Genomic DNA, 19,419 nt, shown 5'->3' on the forward strand with positions numbered 1-19,419 from the left:
TAACTAATTGCATTGAAGAATGCCTATTAATGACTAAATTATAATGTGCAGTACTTTTGTCCTGTGGAGACTATAAAATCAGTAGAATACATTATGATGCAATTAGAAATGTATACAGTATTTCATTTTCCTGTTAAACTTCTTGCACAGAACGTACAGTGTAAAAATAAATTGATGAATAATTCTTGTACTCTGGAATTTGGGGCATTTGGCACAGTATTTTCAGAATCTCCAGAGTGGGTGCATAGGAGTGGGTTCTTTATTTTTAAGAATTATTGCAGTATGCGGCACTAAAATGGGTGATTTCTGAAAAGCTTCTGCAAAATATTCACTTGACATCTGAAAATATTTAAGGGTTAGTTTGGTGCATATATTTTGTGTGTGTATCTGTAGAAATCAGCAAAAATACCAGAAACCTAATTATACTTAGCCTAAACTTTTCCAAATTAGTATTATATATTATTATTATTATTATTATTATTATTATTATAATCATCCCTTACGAGAAATTTTATAGACAAGTTGAGAAGTTACAAGATGGATAGGCCACTGAAAGCAAAGTAGTACAAACAGTAATTAAAGTAATTAGGTTAATGAAATAAACTATTAAGTGGAGCTCAGTGTTAAGTGATTTTTGTTTTATCATGCATCAGTAACCTTATACAAAATAGAATTTTATAAAGTTAACATTGCTTTTATATATGTTAGTAAACAGAACGTGAAATATTAATTTCATATCTTTCAAGTATCAATGTACCGTCCTTTATTGCAGATTAAATAACTACAGAAAATCATGGCTATATAAAATTGGATATTTACTTGTGATTGGCCATTTAGTAGCCAATGCAGCATACTCCAGTATGGCCCTGTATGTTTCTCACTTTAATTATCCAGGAGGAAAAGCAATGGAACAACTACATGAGCTTATACCATCAACAGAAGGTAATTATTATTGTTCTGTATATCTTCTGTGTTGACAAATACAGGTGTTAAGCATTTTTATTTTCCATTAGTTGAACATTTCACTTTAAATTCTAAAATGAATCTGATGAAAGATAAAGCAGGTTTGTATACAAGGTCAATCCTTTATACAGCAAATTAGAGAAAATGAAAGACTACTTGAATTAAGGTATTAACGATATGGTTACAATATTTAATTAATAAAGCAGTGTTTTTATCTCCTCTCTATATAATTGGGTATATTATTTTCTATATTTGTGAAATATGTAAGACATGCTCAATGTAGAGTATAGAAGACCCTTATACAAGCACTTCTGGGCAAACCTCATCATTTATTATTAGTTCAAGGAAAAAGAAAATTGATTGTTTTCTCTTCTTGACAGATGTTTTTGTTCACATTGATGATGCTGCAGCACAAACTGGTGTATCACGTTTCATGGAGCTCAATGATAACTGGAGGTAAAAACAAACTTTAGTTAATGGTAGTTGTGACTTGGGTACTTTCTAAAATTAAGTTTAATGTGTTGTTTTTATTTTTTCTTTATTTTTATTATAGGTATGACAAGGTGGAGAATATTAAACCAGGAAATCCAGAAATGGCTAAATACACGCATATTTTAATGGAGGCTGATCCGTCTCAACTTATTTACTTTAAAAACACACACAAAGCTGTAGCACATATACCTGGATTTAGTAAATTAGCTTTTAATCTATCAATATTACCTCCTGTGTCTGTAAAAACTGAATCAAAGTTAGTGATTTTAGTAAAAATCAGCAGTTTAGATATCAGTTAATAAAAGAAAATGCATGAAGTTTTTTTTTTTTGATGGAAATTCACTTATCAGTTATATCCTATAATGTGCATTTTAAAGAACAATTTTGTAAAAAAAATATATATATATTTTTGTATTTTATTTTTACTAAAAAAAAATCATACGTGTGATAACACATTTTGTTAATACTGAGTACATGAAACCTATACAATAGCTTGTTAACTGGAGTGCAAAAATGTACCACTTCCCACTGTTTACAAATTAGAGTGAAGAAATAATATGCAATGAATGCCTGCCATCCTCTTCTTTTACAGCATTATAAAGTATAACTTGTTTGGCCTGATGCTCAATCTGTCATTCTTAATGTTAGTTTTCCCAAATGATATTTATTCGGTAATGGCACCGAGTGTCACTGCTGCATATGGAGAAGAAGAAAAAAAGGGAAAATAGTAGCACCTATTGTTGATAATTTCAAATTTTTTTATTTGAGATTAATAAGTATCAGAAGGGGTATTTGGTGTAAAATAAACATAACCGTATGATATGCAACCAAGATACAAACGCTAAGGACTGAATGTTCACTACCAGGCAGATTTTTATACACGGTGGGGGCTCTGTAGCTAAAGGCCATAACTTCTACATTAGTCTTATTTATTCATGAACATTCCAGAAGAGCAACATCTTATGATCACATTATACACATTGGAATGCACACATAATGTTCTTTTAAGTAAAGTGAGCCAATTACAGTCCACTTTAGGGTTGGAGACTTATGACTATATTTGCTAGTTTTAGTAAAGATTCCAGTTGCAGCATTTTAAAATCTCTGCCGCCTAAAAGAGAACAATATACTGATTCTTTTGCAAGTCATTTTGGATGAAAGCATCTACTTAGCAAATAAATGTACCTGCATTTCTTTTTAATATAATAAGTACATAGATTAAATTGCTGTACTCTGCTTAGTGAAAAAAACTATGCCTTTATTTTCCAATAGGCAGACTAAACCACAAACCATTGTCAAAGATTAATTTAATTATGAAAACTCCTATAAAGAATCTTGCAGCTTAAAGTTAAACAGAATATTTTTCGTTAAGTATGTATCTCCGTAATCTCCATGCCATAACTTATGAGCATGGAGAGAAAATGGTAAAGGAGCCCTGTGACCACTGTATCCAACTTAAGGACTTAAAGATTTTTTTTAAATTTATATTTCTCTGCATATTAGAAGCACTTTAATCATTTTGAGTTAAGCCATGGCTCAAACCCGTTCTTGGGCCTCTACAATAGAATGATGTGTTCAATAGTTTCAGAAAATGTTTTAAAATCTAATAACATAATAGTTTTAGTATTCACTTTTTTGGAAGATGTTGGGATATTACTCGGAAGAATGTTGGTTTTTCTGCTTTGAGTGAGATGAAAGTGGTGTAATTTTCAATTAGATTATGGTATTTAAAATAAGAATAGAATTTTTGAGGCTGTTACTTTTTATTTTCAAAATCCTTCAAAAACGTATGTTGCTCAATAATTATTAGTACAGTCTATTATAAGTTCATTAATGCCTAAATATGATTTCTAATACTGGCCACTCATAAGACATCAAAACATTGCCTGTAAGATCGGATAAATGTGTAATAATACTGAATGCCACAAGTAATTTTTTTGAAATTTGGTTGGAACCAAGTCCAAAGACCAGGGGCCTCATGTATAACGCCGTGCGTAGAACTCACACTATAACATGGCGTAAGCACAAAAGCGGGATTGTGCGTACGCACAGAAAAATCCAGATGCAGGAATCTGTACGCACGCATACTTTCACGTTCTTCCACTACATAAATCCTGATCAGCGTGAAAAGTAACGCACGTGCACGCGCCTTCTGTCCCGCCCCAACTCCTCCCAGAATTACGCCTCTTTGAATATGCAAATCAATATAAATAGCCTTCTGTGAAAAGACAATGGGAAAAGCACAGGGGAAAATATAAGAATTTCAGCGAATACCAAGTGGAGGCAAAGCAAAAATGTACTATTTGTTGGTTTATACAGTGGTATAATCAACAAAAGGAAGCTGATCGAGTGACAGAGTGTCGGAGAAACTCGAAGGCTCAACTTCACAAAGTCGCACAGTGCCCGAAATAAAAAAGAAATCACATATCAAAGTCGCCGTGAAAAAGCGAGTCGTAGCCCACCGTCTGAGTGTCATATGAAAGCTTATTAGGGTACAGACAAAAAAAAGGCACACAGTGGGGAAAAAAGCACGAAATGTCAACTTTAATCTCGAAATTTCCACTTTAATCACGTAGTTTATTTTACCATTAAAGTAGAACATCATAAACTTCATCTTAAAATCGTTTATTTTACTAGTTTCTCAAGTAGCATGTTAAATGCATTTTTCTGTGTTTGATCTTCTATGTGCTCTGTGTGCGTGAATCACTACGTGCTTCCGTTCTTTCTCTTTCTCCGACAGGGCACAGAATGCATTACATTCGACATATTACAGCTCTCTGAATAATTAAAATACTGAGATGTATACGTGATATCATTTTCATGATGATAGGAATGAAAGCATGTTATTAAACATGGGAACACGGTGACGCAGTGATTGTTCATATCTCACGCAAGAGGCTTGCTGCACCATGTGCGACCTTCGATGAAATAATTTATTACAGAAGTACTGTCTCTTTCAAACCTCCAATTCCTGTCCATACTTTTCTTTCTCCAATCGCCACACAATCAGCTCTGTAATAGACGTTAAGCCATTTGTAAGCTTAGAACGCCGATTCTTCAAAACTTTTAAGGAACATTGAAATATCTTAGTAGTACATGTTTAATTATTCTATTCGTCTATCCTTCCAGTGTCGCGTCAGCACCAGCAAGAATACAGCGCAAGGCAGGAGCTATCCTTGAACCAGCTATACGCTGCGGCACCGTGTCCTCACATGTTTATGTATTAACAATACAGATTATTTAAATGAAGTTAAAGTTTTATCTGTATACTGTAAGCAACATATTTTGCTGCATTTCATCTTAAAAATGATAGCCATCATACGCGCTTTATAAAGTAGCGCAGGTTGTGCAATATTATAACTGTAGTGCAAGTTTACAGTGAGGTGATTGAGTGCGTTTATAGTTCTTGGGATGAAACTGTTTCTGAAACGCGAGGTCCGTACAGGAAAGGCTTTGACGCTTTTTGCCGTGGTTGAGGTAGTGTGTACTTGAAACTGTATACCGATAATTCTCTTTCCGATCATCTGCTGCTGTGATTCACACTCAGATACAGTGATATAAATACTTCGAGTGGTGCAGTGAGAGTAATATGGAAAAAGATGATCCGCAGTGGCAACCCTTAACGGGAACAGCAAAAAGAAGAACAAGATGCAGTGAGCGTAACAACGCTAAAGCAGTTATGGTATTTGGAATACTATGGCTATTCCCTGGCCCATTATATTGCAGCAGGTTAATTACAATCAGATGCATTACACTAATAAACAATATGCAGTTAATTTCAGTGCATTTATAAAGCCGCGTCAGGAGTGTGGAGCTAAGAAAGAAAGGATGAGCACACAGGAACAGTAGTTTGACCATTCTGTGGACCATTATATTGTTACAGGTTAATTACAATCAGATGCATTAAATTTATGAACGATATGCGGTTAATTTCAGTGTATTTGACAAAGCCGCCGCCGTGGATGTGGATCTAAGAAAGAGTAACCACAGGAAGAGTAGCACTGCTTTGACGCTGGGTGCCGCCAGTCTGCAAAACCGAGTGGAGAAATTGCGTACGCCAAGGTATGAGTTACCGTGGAAATGTGCGTGGCTTTACGCCAAGTTTAGGTTTTATACATCGCGATTTGAGCGTGGAAAGGTTCGTACGCAACATTTCTGTGCGTACGCACCATTTATACATGAGGCCCCAGGTGGCTGGTTTCATTTTGGACAATATTTTCAAAGTCCCTACTGCTCTGGTTTTTAAGCTAAAATTGCAAGTGCACTTCATGCAGGAAACCCTACAGTTTAAGCCCACAATATTAAAATTTGGTGTAGTCGTTTTAAACTGTAATCTAATGAAGTTCAGTTTACTGTTAAAATGATTAGTAAATCCTTCCTGCTATGTTTTGAAACAAAGCAATTAACATTTGTTCTTTGTTAGATTGGTCACTGTTGTAAATCAAGGATTTTCTTTCAGGTTCAGTTCTGGGGCACCTCTGTGGCTTGACAAAAACTCCCAACAAAAACTGTCATTTCCCAGTTTGCTAATTATGCTCAATCATTACTTGATTTAAGCACAAATGTATGTTTGTTAGACAGGGATGAATGCATTTTTTAATCTTGTTATTCAATATTTTACTATTTATTAATGTTTAGATTATTTAAGTCCTTATTTTCCTAAAAAGTATGCAAGTGTATAACCCAGAATTGGCTGCTGCTCCTTGGACATAAGTGCCAATGACACTAAATGCTATTTCTCTAATTATTAACTGTCAGTATTCAATTAAGGAAGCAAACGCCACAGAAAAAATTGAAGTAAATGAAAATGACAAAACAGAAGTAAGCTTTTAAAGCTACGGCAAAAAGTTACACACGTAAATCTCATACTATTGCATCTTTTCACTTTGTGAAGTTGGACTTGAACTTGAAAACCCCTGAGGGTTGGTTGAGTGCTGATGTAGTAATTTAGAATAGGATGTACAGGGGGAGCAGATCAGTGCTTGTAACATTAAATGCTTTCATTCCATGCTTTTTGATAAACTTTTAATTTAGTTGATCTCCATCCATATTACAGCTTTAAGTGAAAAACCTAAGCATTGTCTGTTAACTTTGAGTTTAATTTTACTCATACTGCTTTTCTTGGCAGGAGCTACTCCATCTGCATTTTCAGATTTTTGTTCTAAATTTTATCTAGTTTTTCATTTAGTCAATTTCTTTAACCTGTATTTCTGCTAAGAATAGGTCCTTACAGCACCCTTCAGTGTTATTGTGGGGGTGTTACCTAGAAGGCACTCTTCTAACATGTTAAACTTTATTGACAAGTGCCAATGCAGATCAGTTATGATCTAGTAATGGTAGTAGTATTGTCCTGTATACCAAGTACAGCAACACTCTTATTTAGTTGTCCAATTAACATGTTGCCACACTTTGGTATTATGATAAACAAGAATGTATTAATATACAGAACTTCCTCTTAATTAAAATGTAAACACAAACCAGCTTACATGAAGCACTCCTTACCCCCTCCTTACTCCCGTGAAACCCGAGTAGTGATCAGAAAGTGAGAATACTCTGTTTTCATTAGCAATGTCAGGAATAATAATTGGATTTAATGAATAATTTTAAAATCCATGTACAATTTAAAATAGTTGTAACTTTGTGAGTATACGTGATAGAAAGAATCTGTAAAAAGGATTAGAAAGAAGAAACACATTTTTATTGTTCTTGTTAATTTTCATCATTACTAATACAATGGGTAATACGATTCTGTAGTTCTCTGGAAAACATTTTCAAGCTGATTTTCAGTAATACCATCAATCACATCACTTATCCTAGCTTGCAAGTCTTTTAAAGTTCGAGGTTTGGTTGAATAAACATTAGTTTTCACATGTCCCCATAAAAAGAAATCCAATGGATTCAAATCTGGCGAATGTGGAGGCCAAGAAAATGGTCCACCTTTTCCAATCCGTTAGGGAATTTCTCATGTAGAAACTGTCTAAAATGCAAAGCAAAGTGACAAGGAGCACAATCTTGTTGAACACTATTTTCTATCAGTCCTAATTTTTCAAGTTGAGGAATAAAGTAATTTTACAGCATTTCTAAATAGCTATCACCATTCACAACACGCCCTTCAAAAAAGAATGGCCCTATGATTCGATTTTTTCCCAAATCTCACCACACATTAACTTTGAGAGAATCTCTTTCATGTTCAACAGATTCATGTGGAATTTCAGTTCCCCAAATATGGCAAAAATAAAACTTCTAAAGATTAAAAAAAAAAAAAAAAAAAGATACATCAAGCTTTCTAATCCTTTTTACGAATTCTTTTTATCACATATACTTACAAAGTTCCAACTATTTTAAATTGCACACAACTTTATGGACACCCTGTACAAGTGTATTGAACTTTTTACTGTTTGGCAAAAACTCCAAGGTAAACCTATATTTAAAAATCTGCAAAACTTATTTTCATTAATTAAAAAAAAAAAAAAAACTTTTACAGAAGCACTTTCATTTATAGGAGTATTGTATAAATTAATTTTAGATTCAGCTATATAAAAGGAGATGTGTTCTTGGTTATCTGTAAATTAGTTAATGTTATGGCACCTTAAAAAATGTAACCTCGCTTAGATTTTGAGTATTAGAAAAAAGCTTTCAGGGCCACCTTCTGATTTGTGGATCAAAGTCATTTAGCTGAGACTCCAGGTTACTTACACTGTAATGCCCAGGATGGCATTATTTTATGAGTAAGTGAATATTTAACAGTCAGCATTTTAATTTGTTTTACTGTGAGAGAACTGGATTTATAATTATAGTTTATCTAAAAAATTATTAATAACTGGCATCAGTGGTGGAAGTTTTTAATTTCTACATCTTAACTTTTAACTATAGAGGTTGGTTAAAATTTTATAATCTAATGTTTATAGTCTGTTACTTTCCCTATATATTGTATAGCATTTCTAACATATTAAGCTGTTTGTGTGTTTGTCCAGTATGCAAATCCTATCTTTACCCATATTTGCACTGACAGACAATAGCCCATGTTTCACTCAGAAATGTTTACCCTTGCTAGTTGGTTTTTGAATCTATGATTAACATATATGCACATTGTGAAACACTAAAACAAGACAAACAAAGAGTTAGGTCACAGGGAGTATCCTGTTTAATAGTAGCGAGGCTGTATGAAAATAAATCAAAATAACAACACAAAATTCCATTTCCTTCTGGTTTAAGGATTTGTTGCTTCTGTAGGCTGACATGGCTTCGGCAGAGGCAGGTTCAGAATCGAATGCCAAATTCTGTGCATTTTGTCTAATATGACATTATGACCAGAAGGGGCAGGACATCTGAGTAGGTGAAAAAGTGATGTCACTGTTCTTTTGAGGTTTTCTCCTCCATTCTAGGGCCATAAGAGGAAGAGAGGTTAGTTATGTTTAGCCTTGGGTATTTAGGGATCTATACCTCACTGAGAGGTTAGTAGGTGTGTCTCACCTAAAGCTGCCCCTCGTTTTGATTCTTTTTTGAAGAGAATTAAACACACTCCCTGTGACGATGTGGGTTCTACTCCATGCTCCCATCTTACTTCTGGGAGCTCTTGAACCCTACACCGTTGGTACTGTCACCAATGAGCTAGGCAGTGAGGCACAACAATGAAGCATGGGGATGGTGCAAAAAGTGCAAAGTGCTTTTATCAAAAACAACAAAATCAAAAGCAGTGTCCAAATAAATAGTGCAGTGTCTCAAAATCTTTAAATAAATAATCCAGTAAAAACAGGTGAACTGTGGAGGTTAACACAATAAATAAATCCTTTAAAAACAAGGTTAAAATAATGGCTGAAAGCTGTCCTTTTAAAAACAAAGCCCAGTGCCTTCTTTCTACTGGTGACTCCCCTGCTTCTCCTGTCCAGGCTATGCACCAGGGTAGACACCTTACCTGCAGCTGACCTTTTCTCTGCTGCCTTCTTCTGGTCTGTTCATCTCGCCGATCCCTGGCACTGGTGGGCTCCCCAGTGACCAGGGCGCTCATGCTGGGGGGGGTTCATTTCTCAAGTCCCGACTCCTGCTGCCTTCTCGGCCTTATGCGCCGGGCCATCCTCCTTCCGGTCACTCACGCACTTCACTAATGCTCATTGGGAGCGACCACTACCGACTGCTCCTGGGGTGCCGGCCAAACACCCAGGCTCATTTGTTCTCTACAGTGAGTACCTTCATTTGTTCACGGTCAGGCTTTCTCCTCCTTCTTCGCTTCTTGCCTTCTCTCATTCTTAACCTCTGTCCATCTTTTCTTTCTCCTTCTCCTAGCCGCCTCGTGCTTCTATTAAATGCTCTGGGGACGTGGATCAGGTGTGGCAATTAGCAGCTCCCGGCATCAATTACGGATGTGGACGACTCCTCACCTGTGCACTTAAGCGAGGACCACCCGCATCACGAATCACCCGGGAACTACTTCCGCCACACTACCATGCCCCCTCTCTAAGCTGTGAGTGCAGCGACTATTTATTTAAAAAGTGGCCTTTTTGACATTCCCATAACATGTATGCGTGAGAACATTTATTTATATAATATTTATTTATTCATGGCATTCGTAGTCTGAATCCCAATGTGATTGTATGGTTGGTTATCTACCAGGTAACGCTTGTGGTTGGTCAGCAAGTCGGCTAACATCCGCCACGGTGCCCTCTCTCAGTTGCGAGAAACAGATCATAGAATGGTTAAAATAGTTTACTGTTAAAGAATGCAAAGAGTATGCGACACGTGTTTCACCCTAATTCTGGGCTCATCAGGTGTACACACTTGCTGCACCGCAAAGGGGAATTGAACCTCGGACGTCAGCGCTAGAGGCAAAGCCTCTAACGTTGCTCCACGGCGTCTGGTTCGTTCATTTGACAGCATGTAGATCGGGGTAATTACATTCATGACGTCCGAGGTTCGATTCCCTGAGAGGGGGGTGCAGTGAGTGTGTAAGCCTGATGAGCCCAGAATTAGGGCGAAACGAGTGTCGCGTACTCTTGGCATTATTTGACAGTAAACTTTCAACCATATATATATATATATATATATATTGTGGGAAATGTCCGTCTGTCTGTGTCCGGGCTATCGTTATGTCACCCAACACACGTTTATTTTACAAGTATTTACAAGTATGATGAAGCACACACAACCCAGTGCCGCAGCACCAATCACCCCAAAGTCCAGGCCTCCACTCCTCTGCTCCAAGACTCTTGTCCACTTCCACCCAACTCTAGTCCTGAATGAAGGGAGGCGGCCCCTTTTATTGTCCCCCGGATGTGCTCCAGGTGTGTTCCGGCAATCTTCCACTGACACGCCCCAGTGTGGCACAAGTGCCGGCTGCATCCCCGGAAGCACTCCGGGTGTCCCTGCTCCTCTTCTTCCCAAAGCACTTCCTGGTGTGGCGGAAGTGCTGAGGTCCAGGGCTCTCCAGGCATTGGGGTGCCCCCTGGCGGTGACCATGGGCCCCTACAGGGTTGAGCTTCAAAGCTCTGTACCTGTGGTCCCCACAGCAACCAGGGCGGTCGCCTCCTCGTGGTCTGGAGGAGGCGTGAGCCCTCCTCCGGTCCTCTTGGGCATCCCGGCTGGGTACCACCCCCAGCTGCGTGCCACAATATATAGGAGTATAAAATTCACAACGACCCTTCAGAATTTTCTCCTTTTTGCCCAAAATCTGATTTTTTTTCAGTTTTGTTCGCAATTTTACTGCATAACTTCCAAATGAAAAAAGAAAGGAAAAGTTATTAAAAAAAATACCCCCAAGTTAATATATTATAGAATCAGCTTTTGTTTGAATTGCAGCCTTAAGTCTATTTAGATGGATTTCCACACATACAGGTGTTTTTTTTTACCAGTTTACCTTGTTATCAATGCACAGTCAAATATGGAGTGCCTTCTTCAAGTCATTCCAAAGATTATTTTTAGGCCAGTACTCACTGGAACATTCAGAAGTTTAGAAATACATCTGTAACCAATGCCATCAGTATGTTTTACAACAATGAGGTTGTAAGGGTCTTGAGAAAGCTCTTTGCTTTTACCCATCATGAGATGCTTCTTGTGTGACACCTTGGTAATGAGAAACCTTTTTATAGGCCATCAATTTGGACTAAACCAGCGGATATTAATTTGCACTGATAGGGGACAAGATTGCATTCTAAATACTGACAGATTTCATCTGGCTTCTTGGCTTTCCATTCCTTTTTTTACCTCCTTTTCTTCATGTGTTCAATAATTTTTCCCTGTGTCATTCCACTTTATTATACATAATTTATGAAATTATTTGTTTTGATTACTTTGTATGTGCGTATTATTTGGGTTGTTACCAACATCTGGTGAAAATTTCATGTCAGTAGCCCCATGAGAAATATATTTATTGAGAAAAATGTTGACACATTCAATACTTATTTTCCCCATTGTATATTCCAATATAAAGTAGAATAAAAATGTTAAACAATGGCCCAGGAAGTTTACTTTAGAAATACTGTATATTAGTGAGTTCTTGCAAAATTCTGAAAAGGTTTTGTACAGGTTTTCGTAAAGAAAAACTGACCTTTTTAAATTTCGGATAATATAGAACATCACTTTTCCACTAAGCTATAGAAGGTGATATGAAATTCTTCCAGCTGAGCAAAAGAAGTCTTTGTGCAGGTAGGGTGGTTTAGAATATTACAACTGATTTTTCATAGCACACTCTTATCCCATTTGAAGTTACAACCAAGTATTGCTTTTGAGGCATTAGAATTGATTTTAAATTCAAGACTACCTTTAAAAAAATCTAACAAAATGGTGTTAAGAGTAGGGCATTCCCAAAACATGTAAGCTAGCGAAGCGAACACATTTTTACTTCATTTGTGGGATGCTTGTTACACACTGAACTAGAATGACTGATTTAGTAAAGAGTAGATTCCTTGAATTGTTTTGTATACTCTGAAGGTGCCCTCTGATTTCTACATCCACACTAATCTTTTTAATGATGTTACTTAGTGTGGTCTAATGTTTTTTGGATATACAGTGCATCCGGAAAGTATTCACAGCTCATCACTTTTTCCACATTTTATGTTACAGCCTTATTCTAAAATGGATTAAATTCATTTTTTTCCTCAGAATTCTACACACAACACCCCATAATGACAACGTGAAAAAAGTTTACTTGAGGTTTTTGCCAATTTATTAAAAATAAAAAAACTGAGAAATCACATGTACATAAGTATTCACAGCCTTTGCTCAATACTTTGTCGATGCACCTTTAGCAGCAATTACAGCCTCAAGTCTTTTTGAATATGATGCCACAAGCTTGGCACACCTATCCTTGGCCAGTTTCGCCCACTCCTCTTTGCAGCACCTCTCAAGCTCCATCAGGTTGCATGGGAAGCGTCGGTGCACAGCCATTTTAAGATCTCTCCAGAGATGTTCAATCGGATTCAAGTCTGGGCTCTGGCTGGGCCACTCAAAGGACATTCACAGAGTTGTCCTGAAGCCACTCCTTTGATATCTTGGCTGTGTGCTTAGGGTCGTTTTCCTGCTGAAAGATGAACCGTCGCCCTAGTCTGAGGTCAAGAGCGCTCTGGAGCAGGTTTTCATCCAGGATGTCTCTGTACATTGCTGCAGTCATCTTTCCCTTTATCCTGACTAGTCTCCCAGTTCCTGCCGCTGAAAAACATCCCCACAGCATGATGCTGCCACCACCATGCTTCACTGTAGGGATGGTATTGGCCTGGTGATGAGCGGTGCCTGGTTTCCTCCAAAAGTGACACCTGGCATTCACACCAAAGAGTTCAATCTTTGTCTCATCAGACCAGAGAATTTTCTTTCTCATGTTCTGAGAGTTCTTCAGGAGCCTTTTGGCAAACTCCAGGCGGGCTGCCATGTGCCTTTTACTAAGGAGTGGCTTCTGTCTGGGCACTCTACCATACAGGCCTGATTGGTGGATTGCTGCAGAGATGGTTGTCCTTCTGGAAGGTTCTCCTTTCTCCACAGAGGACCTCTGGAGCTCTGACAGAGTGGCCATCGGGTTCTTGGTCACCTCCCTGACTAAGGCCCTTCTCCCCCGATCGCTCAGTTTAGATGGCCGGCCAGCTCTAGGAAGAGTCCTGGTGGTTTCGAACTTCTTCCACTTACGGATGATGGAGGCCACTGTGCTCATTGGGACCTTCAAATCAGCAGAAATTTTTCTGGAACCATCCCCAGATTTGTGCCTCGAGACAAGCCTGTCTCGGAGGTCTACAGACAATTCCTTTGACTTCATGCTTGGTTTGTGCTCTGACATGAACTGTCAACTGTGGGACCTTTATATAGACAGGTGTGTGCCTTTCCAAATCATGTCCAATCAACTGAATTTACCACAGGTGGACTCCAATTAAGCTGCAGAAACATCTCAAGGATGATCAGGGGAAACAGGATGCACCCGAGCTCAATTTTGAGCTTCATGGCAAAGGCTGTCAATACTTATGTACATGTGCTTTCTCAATTTTTTTTATTTTTTAATAAATTTGCAAAAACTTCAAGTAAACTTTTTTCACGTCATTATGGGGTGTTGTGTGTAGAATTCTGAGAGAAAAAAATGAATTTAATCCATTTTGGAATAAGGCTGTAACATAACAAAATGTGGAAAAAGTGATGCGCTGTGAATACTTTCCGGATGCACTGTACCTGTATATTGGGATGCTTTTAAAGAAATATAAAGCACCATATCCTCTCAATAATAAAGATTTTCTTATGATCCCTTTTATCTGTGATTGCTTCTGGAAATAACTAGCTACTGGTTTGATGGCAGTCCCAAGAAGCACTGGTGATAATGATGATAACCCTTACCTGGTGTCCTGTTCTAGTTTAATAGTAATAAATGTTCCTTCTATTAATACAGAGTTTTCTGGACTACTGTGCTATAATATAGTCCATGTGGATATATTGAGGTCAAATCCACATTTGCTAAGTACAGTAAATAGATGTATCCCCATCCAAATCTATCAAAGGCTTTGTCTGCATGCAGAGATAGTATGAGCTCTGAAGAGTCCAATTATGTGGGTGAGAATATGACAGTAAGATAAAGATTGGATTCTAAATATCTGCATTTAATACATTTGGTTTGGTTTCGTGATATTACAGAGAGAAACATTTTCTCATTTGCCAGAATCATTATTAGTCTATATAATGTACATTCTACCTTTTCCTTCAAAAAGTCAATACTGACACTTGGTGTAATGCTTTTGGAAGCATTTTATTTTCTGTAGCATCTATAAACGTTTTTGATTTGATACACTGTAGTAATCCCTGAGGGGAAATGAATGGCTATAATTGTGAAATTCTACTGAATAGCCATCTGGGCCTGTAGCTTTTCTCCTCTGCAGTGAGTTTATGGCATGTTTTATTTCTGACATTTTCAGTTTTTTTTTTTTTTTTTAACTCTTCTGCAAGGAGAGCATCAAGCTATAGTGTTTGTGTTTTTGATTTCACACTCCTTTTTTACACCGTAAAGAATACAAGTACTTTTAGTATTCCTTACTTAGGTTATTTCTTTCCACTGCCTCATTTTACTTTCTTCTACATTATTGATCTCTATTATTGCCTTGCAGGCTAATTGTTGAACTAGAATCTTTACTGGCCTTTTCTCCGTTTGATAATAATGATTATTTGAAAATGGATGCTTTTGTTTCTGTTGTTGGCAAAAGGTTAAATTCCAATTGAACAGCCAGTCTTTTCCTAGAGTTCCTCCTTTGGTGATATAGCATATTCTTGATAAATTCTGAAAAGCTTTATAAACAAATTTGACACCTTTCTAGTGTGCAGTTTATTTTTAAATGAAGCACACAAGAAAGAATTTCCTTTTAAATGTGTATTCAGTTTTTCACAGTGTCCTTGCAGAAATCTGGAGCAGCACTGGTCTCTAATTTAAAAAAAAAATAGTCAGGGGTGGTCCGACTTTGAGTTTTGGAACAGTTTTACACCTTTGCCATTGCTGCATCCAATTTAACCACTTTCAGAGTGGTGTGTGTGTGTGTGAGATAATGCTACATTTGGAATGATTATTTTTTATTATTAGCACTGTAAAATCCTTAAACGTTTACTGATTTATGAGTAAAATAGCACCACTGTGTTTTTGCTGTACAAAAATAGTGATCTCGATTTTTGTGGAGATTGGCATGCAGTTCTTTCTAGAGAAAATAAGGGGCTGGACAAGTGGCATCACTCTTTTGAGTTTTTAGGATGCTCCAACAGAGACTCAGAGTTCTTAAGTTTAGAAAATCTTGAAATTAACAATAATACTCTTTTCTGATAATGAAAAACCATTGGTAATTAAGGGAAATACCAAATATCTGAAAAACCACCTGGAACGTAATAGAACCTAAAAAAAAAATAAAGCCATTCTCCAGGATATGGATGAGGGAGTGAGAAATTGGGTTAAAAGCAGTGATGGACTCCTGTTGCAGACCTCCTGTAACTATGTGTTTGTGTCCAAGTACTTACCTCTTTGATCTGGTTACGGATGTGTTGATTCATGGTATAAAGGACCAATCCCCCTGCTGCATGCTTTTTGCTGATGATCCTGTGTTCTGTAATACCACAAAGGAGGAAGTGGTGAATTTGAAACAATATAGAAGAACATTGGAAGATAGAGGCTTATTGACAATCAGGAATCTTAAGTTAGCCTGCAGGGAGAGCTATTGAAAAAAGAGGATGAATTTAAAGGCTAGGATCAGTTGTAGTCCAAGATGGAAAATCAGATGCAGCAATAATGCACAGAGTGTGGTGTTGATGAAACAATTGGAAGAAGATAGCAGGAGTATTGTGACATGAAAGAATTAAAGTGAAGGTTAAAGGAAAGGTTTTTAAGACCGTGGTAAGAAAAGCAATGATGTAAGGAGCTGATGTGGCAGTAATGAGAATGTTGAGATTGATGTGTGGAGTTAGAACAAAGGACAGAATAAGAAATGGGACAATCGGAGAGGTACGACAAAAGTGGTGGAGATATCTAAGAAAGTAGATTGAAGTGGTATGGACCTGTAGTGAGAAGAGACAATGAAAATGTGGGCAAAAGAGTGATGGGAATGGAAGTACAGGAGAGGAAGACCAAAGTGGAGATGGGTGGATAAAGTAAAGAAATATTTTTAAAGTAAAGGATCTGGCTGGGGAGTAGCTGTATGGAGAAGGTTGGTGAAACACATTGACCCAACATTGAAGTGGGAAGATGAAGAAAACAAGATAAAGAAGCCAAAGAGCAACATAATCAAGTTTCTGTGAGCATTTGGGTTGACTCCACAGAATTTTGTGCAGGTAAATCAGAACCATGGATCAACAGTTCACAGGTAGTCAAGGCCATGGCACAAGCTGCAGATGGGTCTGTCTACGTCCCACAAAACTCCCAAGACATGCCTATGCTAGAAACCTCATTAGAGGTGCCTAATCATCTTTGGTACTTTTTACTTTGATTTTCTCTGCATTGCTGCCTTCAAGCAATAAGTTGTCATGGTTGTGTTCAATAGCTGTTTTACTTCTTTTAATCTATAAATGATACATTGACCAGACTCTTTTACCAACTTCTCACAAAGAAATTTTTTTTGTGTCCATGTGTTATTAAAAAATGTATACAACACCTCATTCTCATCAAAAGGATGTGGCCTATAACTTCCTACAACAGGGGTCCATACATCTTCAACCCTATTGGTATTAGAGCATAACTTATTTAAAATCCTTTTAAGGACTTCTAGATTCTACAGTTCACATTCCTTGCAAAGTAAATCTCCAGCACATGTTGGGTGAATAGACTTGGGCCACTGAAGTTCTATGGCATTAAGCAAAAAACAGACATTAAAGTGACATGCCTTGCTTTGTAAAGAATAATATCCTGGATAAGGCAAGTACAGCTCTCTAAAGTTAAAAACTGGCCCAGTGGACAAGACTGTGTGCGTGTCAGAAAAAAACCTCGATATTGGCTTTGAAAACTAATGAAACACTGCAGAAGGCCTCTCTGTGTCTTCAGACAAGCATGTTGAGAGTAAAAGAATTCATGAAGGATTGTCTTTTCTTTCTTGCTGCTACACGTCTTCACGTTCCACCTGTCAGGTACAGTATTTGGCCTTCCTTGATCCTACCCTAATGGTCAGTGTTCACAAAACTGTAGCTTCTCCACAATGCAAACAGGCACCGTGCTGCACATTGTGACGGCTTGTTTGCTGAAGACACACTTTTCTTCTCCCAGGCAACCCAAAGTAACAAGGCAGAATATTCTAGTTTCAAATTCCTTCAGATTTGTGTAGGCAGAAGATAAGAGTGTGATCACCCCTGGAACAAGCTCAAGGAGATTATCGGCCCTCTGAGATGGTCAGGTATTTCTGGAGGGGAAAGTATTTTGTTCATAAGGACATGTTAGTGAAGAACGTAAGGAAGCAGGGTCTCCTTACATTGTGCATAGTGCAGGATCATTGGAAGGAAGACATCAAGGTTACACTACTTACAGCACATGGAGGATAAAAACAAGTAGATGATGATGGAAACCGAAAACAACTGGGTTAGAGATTGAAAAAGGAAAACAAGAAGTCAAAAGGTGGAAACAAAAGGACTTGTACTACATTGGAAAAAGAAACACGAGAGGATGGAAAGGACTGAAAAAAATCCCAAGATTTTACTCACCTCTGCTAATCACGTTCATTCAGAAAATAACATGGATGGAAAACAAAGATGAGCCATCGACTGTGACGGCCATCTCGGAGATGTAAATGAGAGAGTTGGGGGGGAAAAAAACAATTAATACAATAGACGTAAAAAAAAAAAAATCAGTTTTAGAAACAATGGAAGAGAAAACGATATATTTAATAACATACTGTATATTTAGTTTGCATTTGCTAAACATGTTGACTTTAATGAAAAGATGTTTTGAAATGAACATTTCTGTTGAAAAGATGGAACTGTCCTGGCTTAAGCTGCCATACGTAGTCTGAAGAACTGAATTAGAGAAATATCTGTCTGTCAGTCTTAAATTATTCAAGCATTAGTTCTTGATTATGTTTTTATTACTGGCTTTCAGATATTTTTATGCACTAATATAAAATAAGCTATGTAAATAGCTTAATAGTGAAAATTAGAAAAAGTGTAAATGTACAGTGGTGTGAAAAACTATTTGCCCCCTTCCTGATTTCTTATTCTTTTGCATGTTTGTCACACAAAATGTTTCTGATCATCAAACACATTTAACCATTAGTCAAATATAACACAAGTAAACACAAAATGCAGTTTGTAAATGGTGGTTTTTATTATTTAGGGAGAAAAAAAAATCCAAACCTACATGGCCCTGTGTGAAAAAGTAATTGCCCCCTGAACCTAATAACTGGTTGGGCCACCCTTAGCAGCAATAACTGCAATCAAGCGTTTGCGATAACTTGCAATGAGTCTATTACAGTGCTCTGGAGGAATTTTGGCCCACTCATCTTTGCAAAATTGTTGTAATTCAGCTTTATTTGAGGGTTTTCTAGCATGAACCGCCTTTTTAAGGTCATGCCATAGCATCTCAATTGGATTCAGGTCAGGACTTTGACTAGGCCACTCCAAAGTCTTCATTTTGTTTTTCTTCAGCCATTCAGAGGTGGATTTGCTGGTGTGTTTTGGGTCATTGTCCTGTTGCAGCACCCAAGATCGCTTCAGCTTGAGTTGACGAACAGATGGCCGGACATTCTCCTTCAGGATTTTTTGGTAGACAGTAGAATTCATGGTTCCATCTATCACAGCAAGCCTTCCAGGTCCTGAAGCAGCAAAACAACCCCAGACCATCACACTACCACCACCATATTTTACTGTTAGTATGATGTTCTTTTTCTGAAATGCTGTGTTCCTTTTACGCCAGATGTAACGGGACATTTGCCTTCCAAAAAGTTCAACTTTTGTCTCATCAGTCCACAAGGTATTTTCCCAAAAGTCTTGGCAATCATTGAGATGTTTCTTAGCAAAATTGAGACGAGCCCTAATGTTCTTTTTGCTTAACAG

At 37.5% G+C, this 19,419-nt stretch overlaps 1 protein-coding gene across 1 annotated transcript in view; it reads left to right on the forward strand.

Annotated features, from left to right (window-relative positions):
* Positions 1–3,258, forward strand: part of alg12 (ALG12 alpha-1,6-mannosyltransferase) — a 28,808-nt gene extending 25,550 nt beyond the window's left edge. The window contains exons 7-9 of the mRNA XM_051933948.1: positions 773–942; positions 1,344–1,419; positions 1,517–3,258. Coding sequence (XP_051789908.1) covers positions 773–942; positions 1,344–1,419; positions 1,517–1,754 — 484 coding nt within the window. The 3' untranslated portion in view covers positions 1,755–3,258. The remainder of the gene's footprint in view (positions 1–772; positions 943–1,343; positions 1,420–1,516) is intronic.
* The last annotated feature ends 16,161 nt before the right edge of the window (positions 3,259–19,419 follow it).

The sequence above is a fragment of the Erpetoichthys calabaricus genome, chromosome 1 (genome assembly GCF_900747795.2).
Source record: "Erpetoichthys calabaricus chromosome 1, fErpCal1.3, whole genome shotgun sequence".
Classification (NCBI taxonomy): domain Eukaryota; kingdom Metazoa; phylum Chordata; class Cladistia; order Polypteriformes; family Polypteridae; genus Erpetoichthys; species Erpetoichthys calabaricus.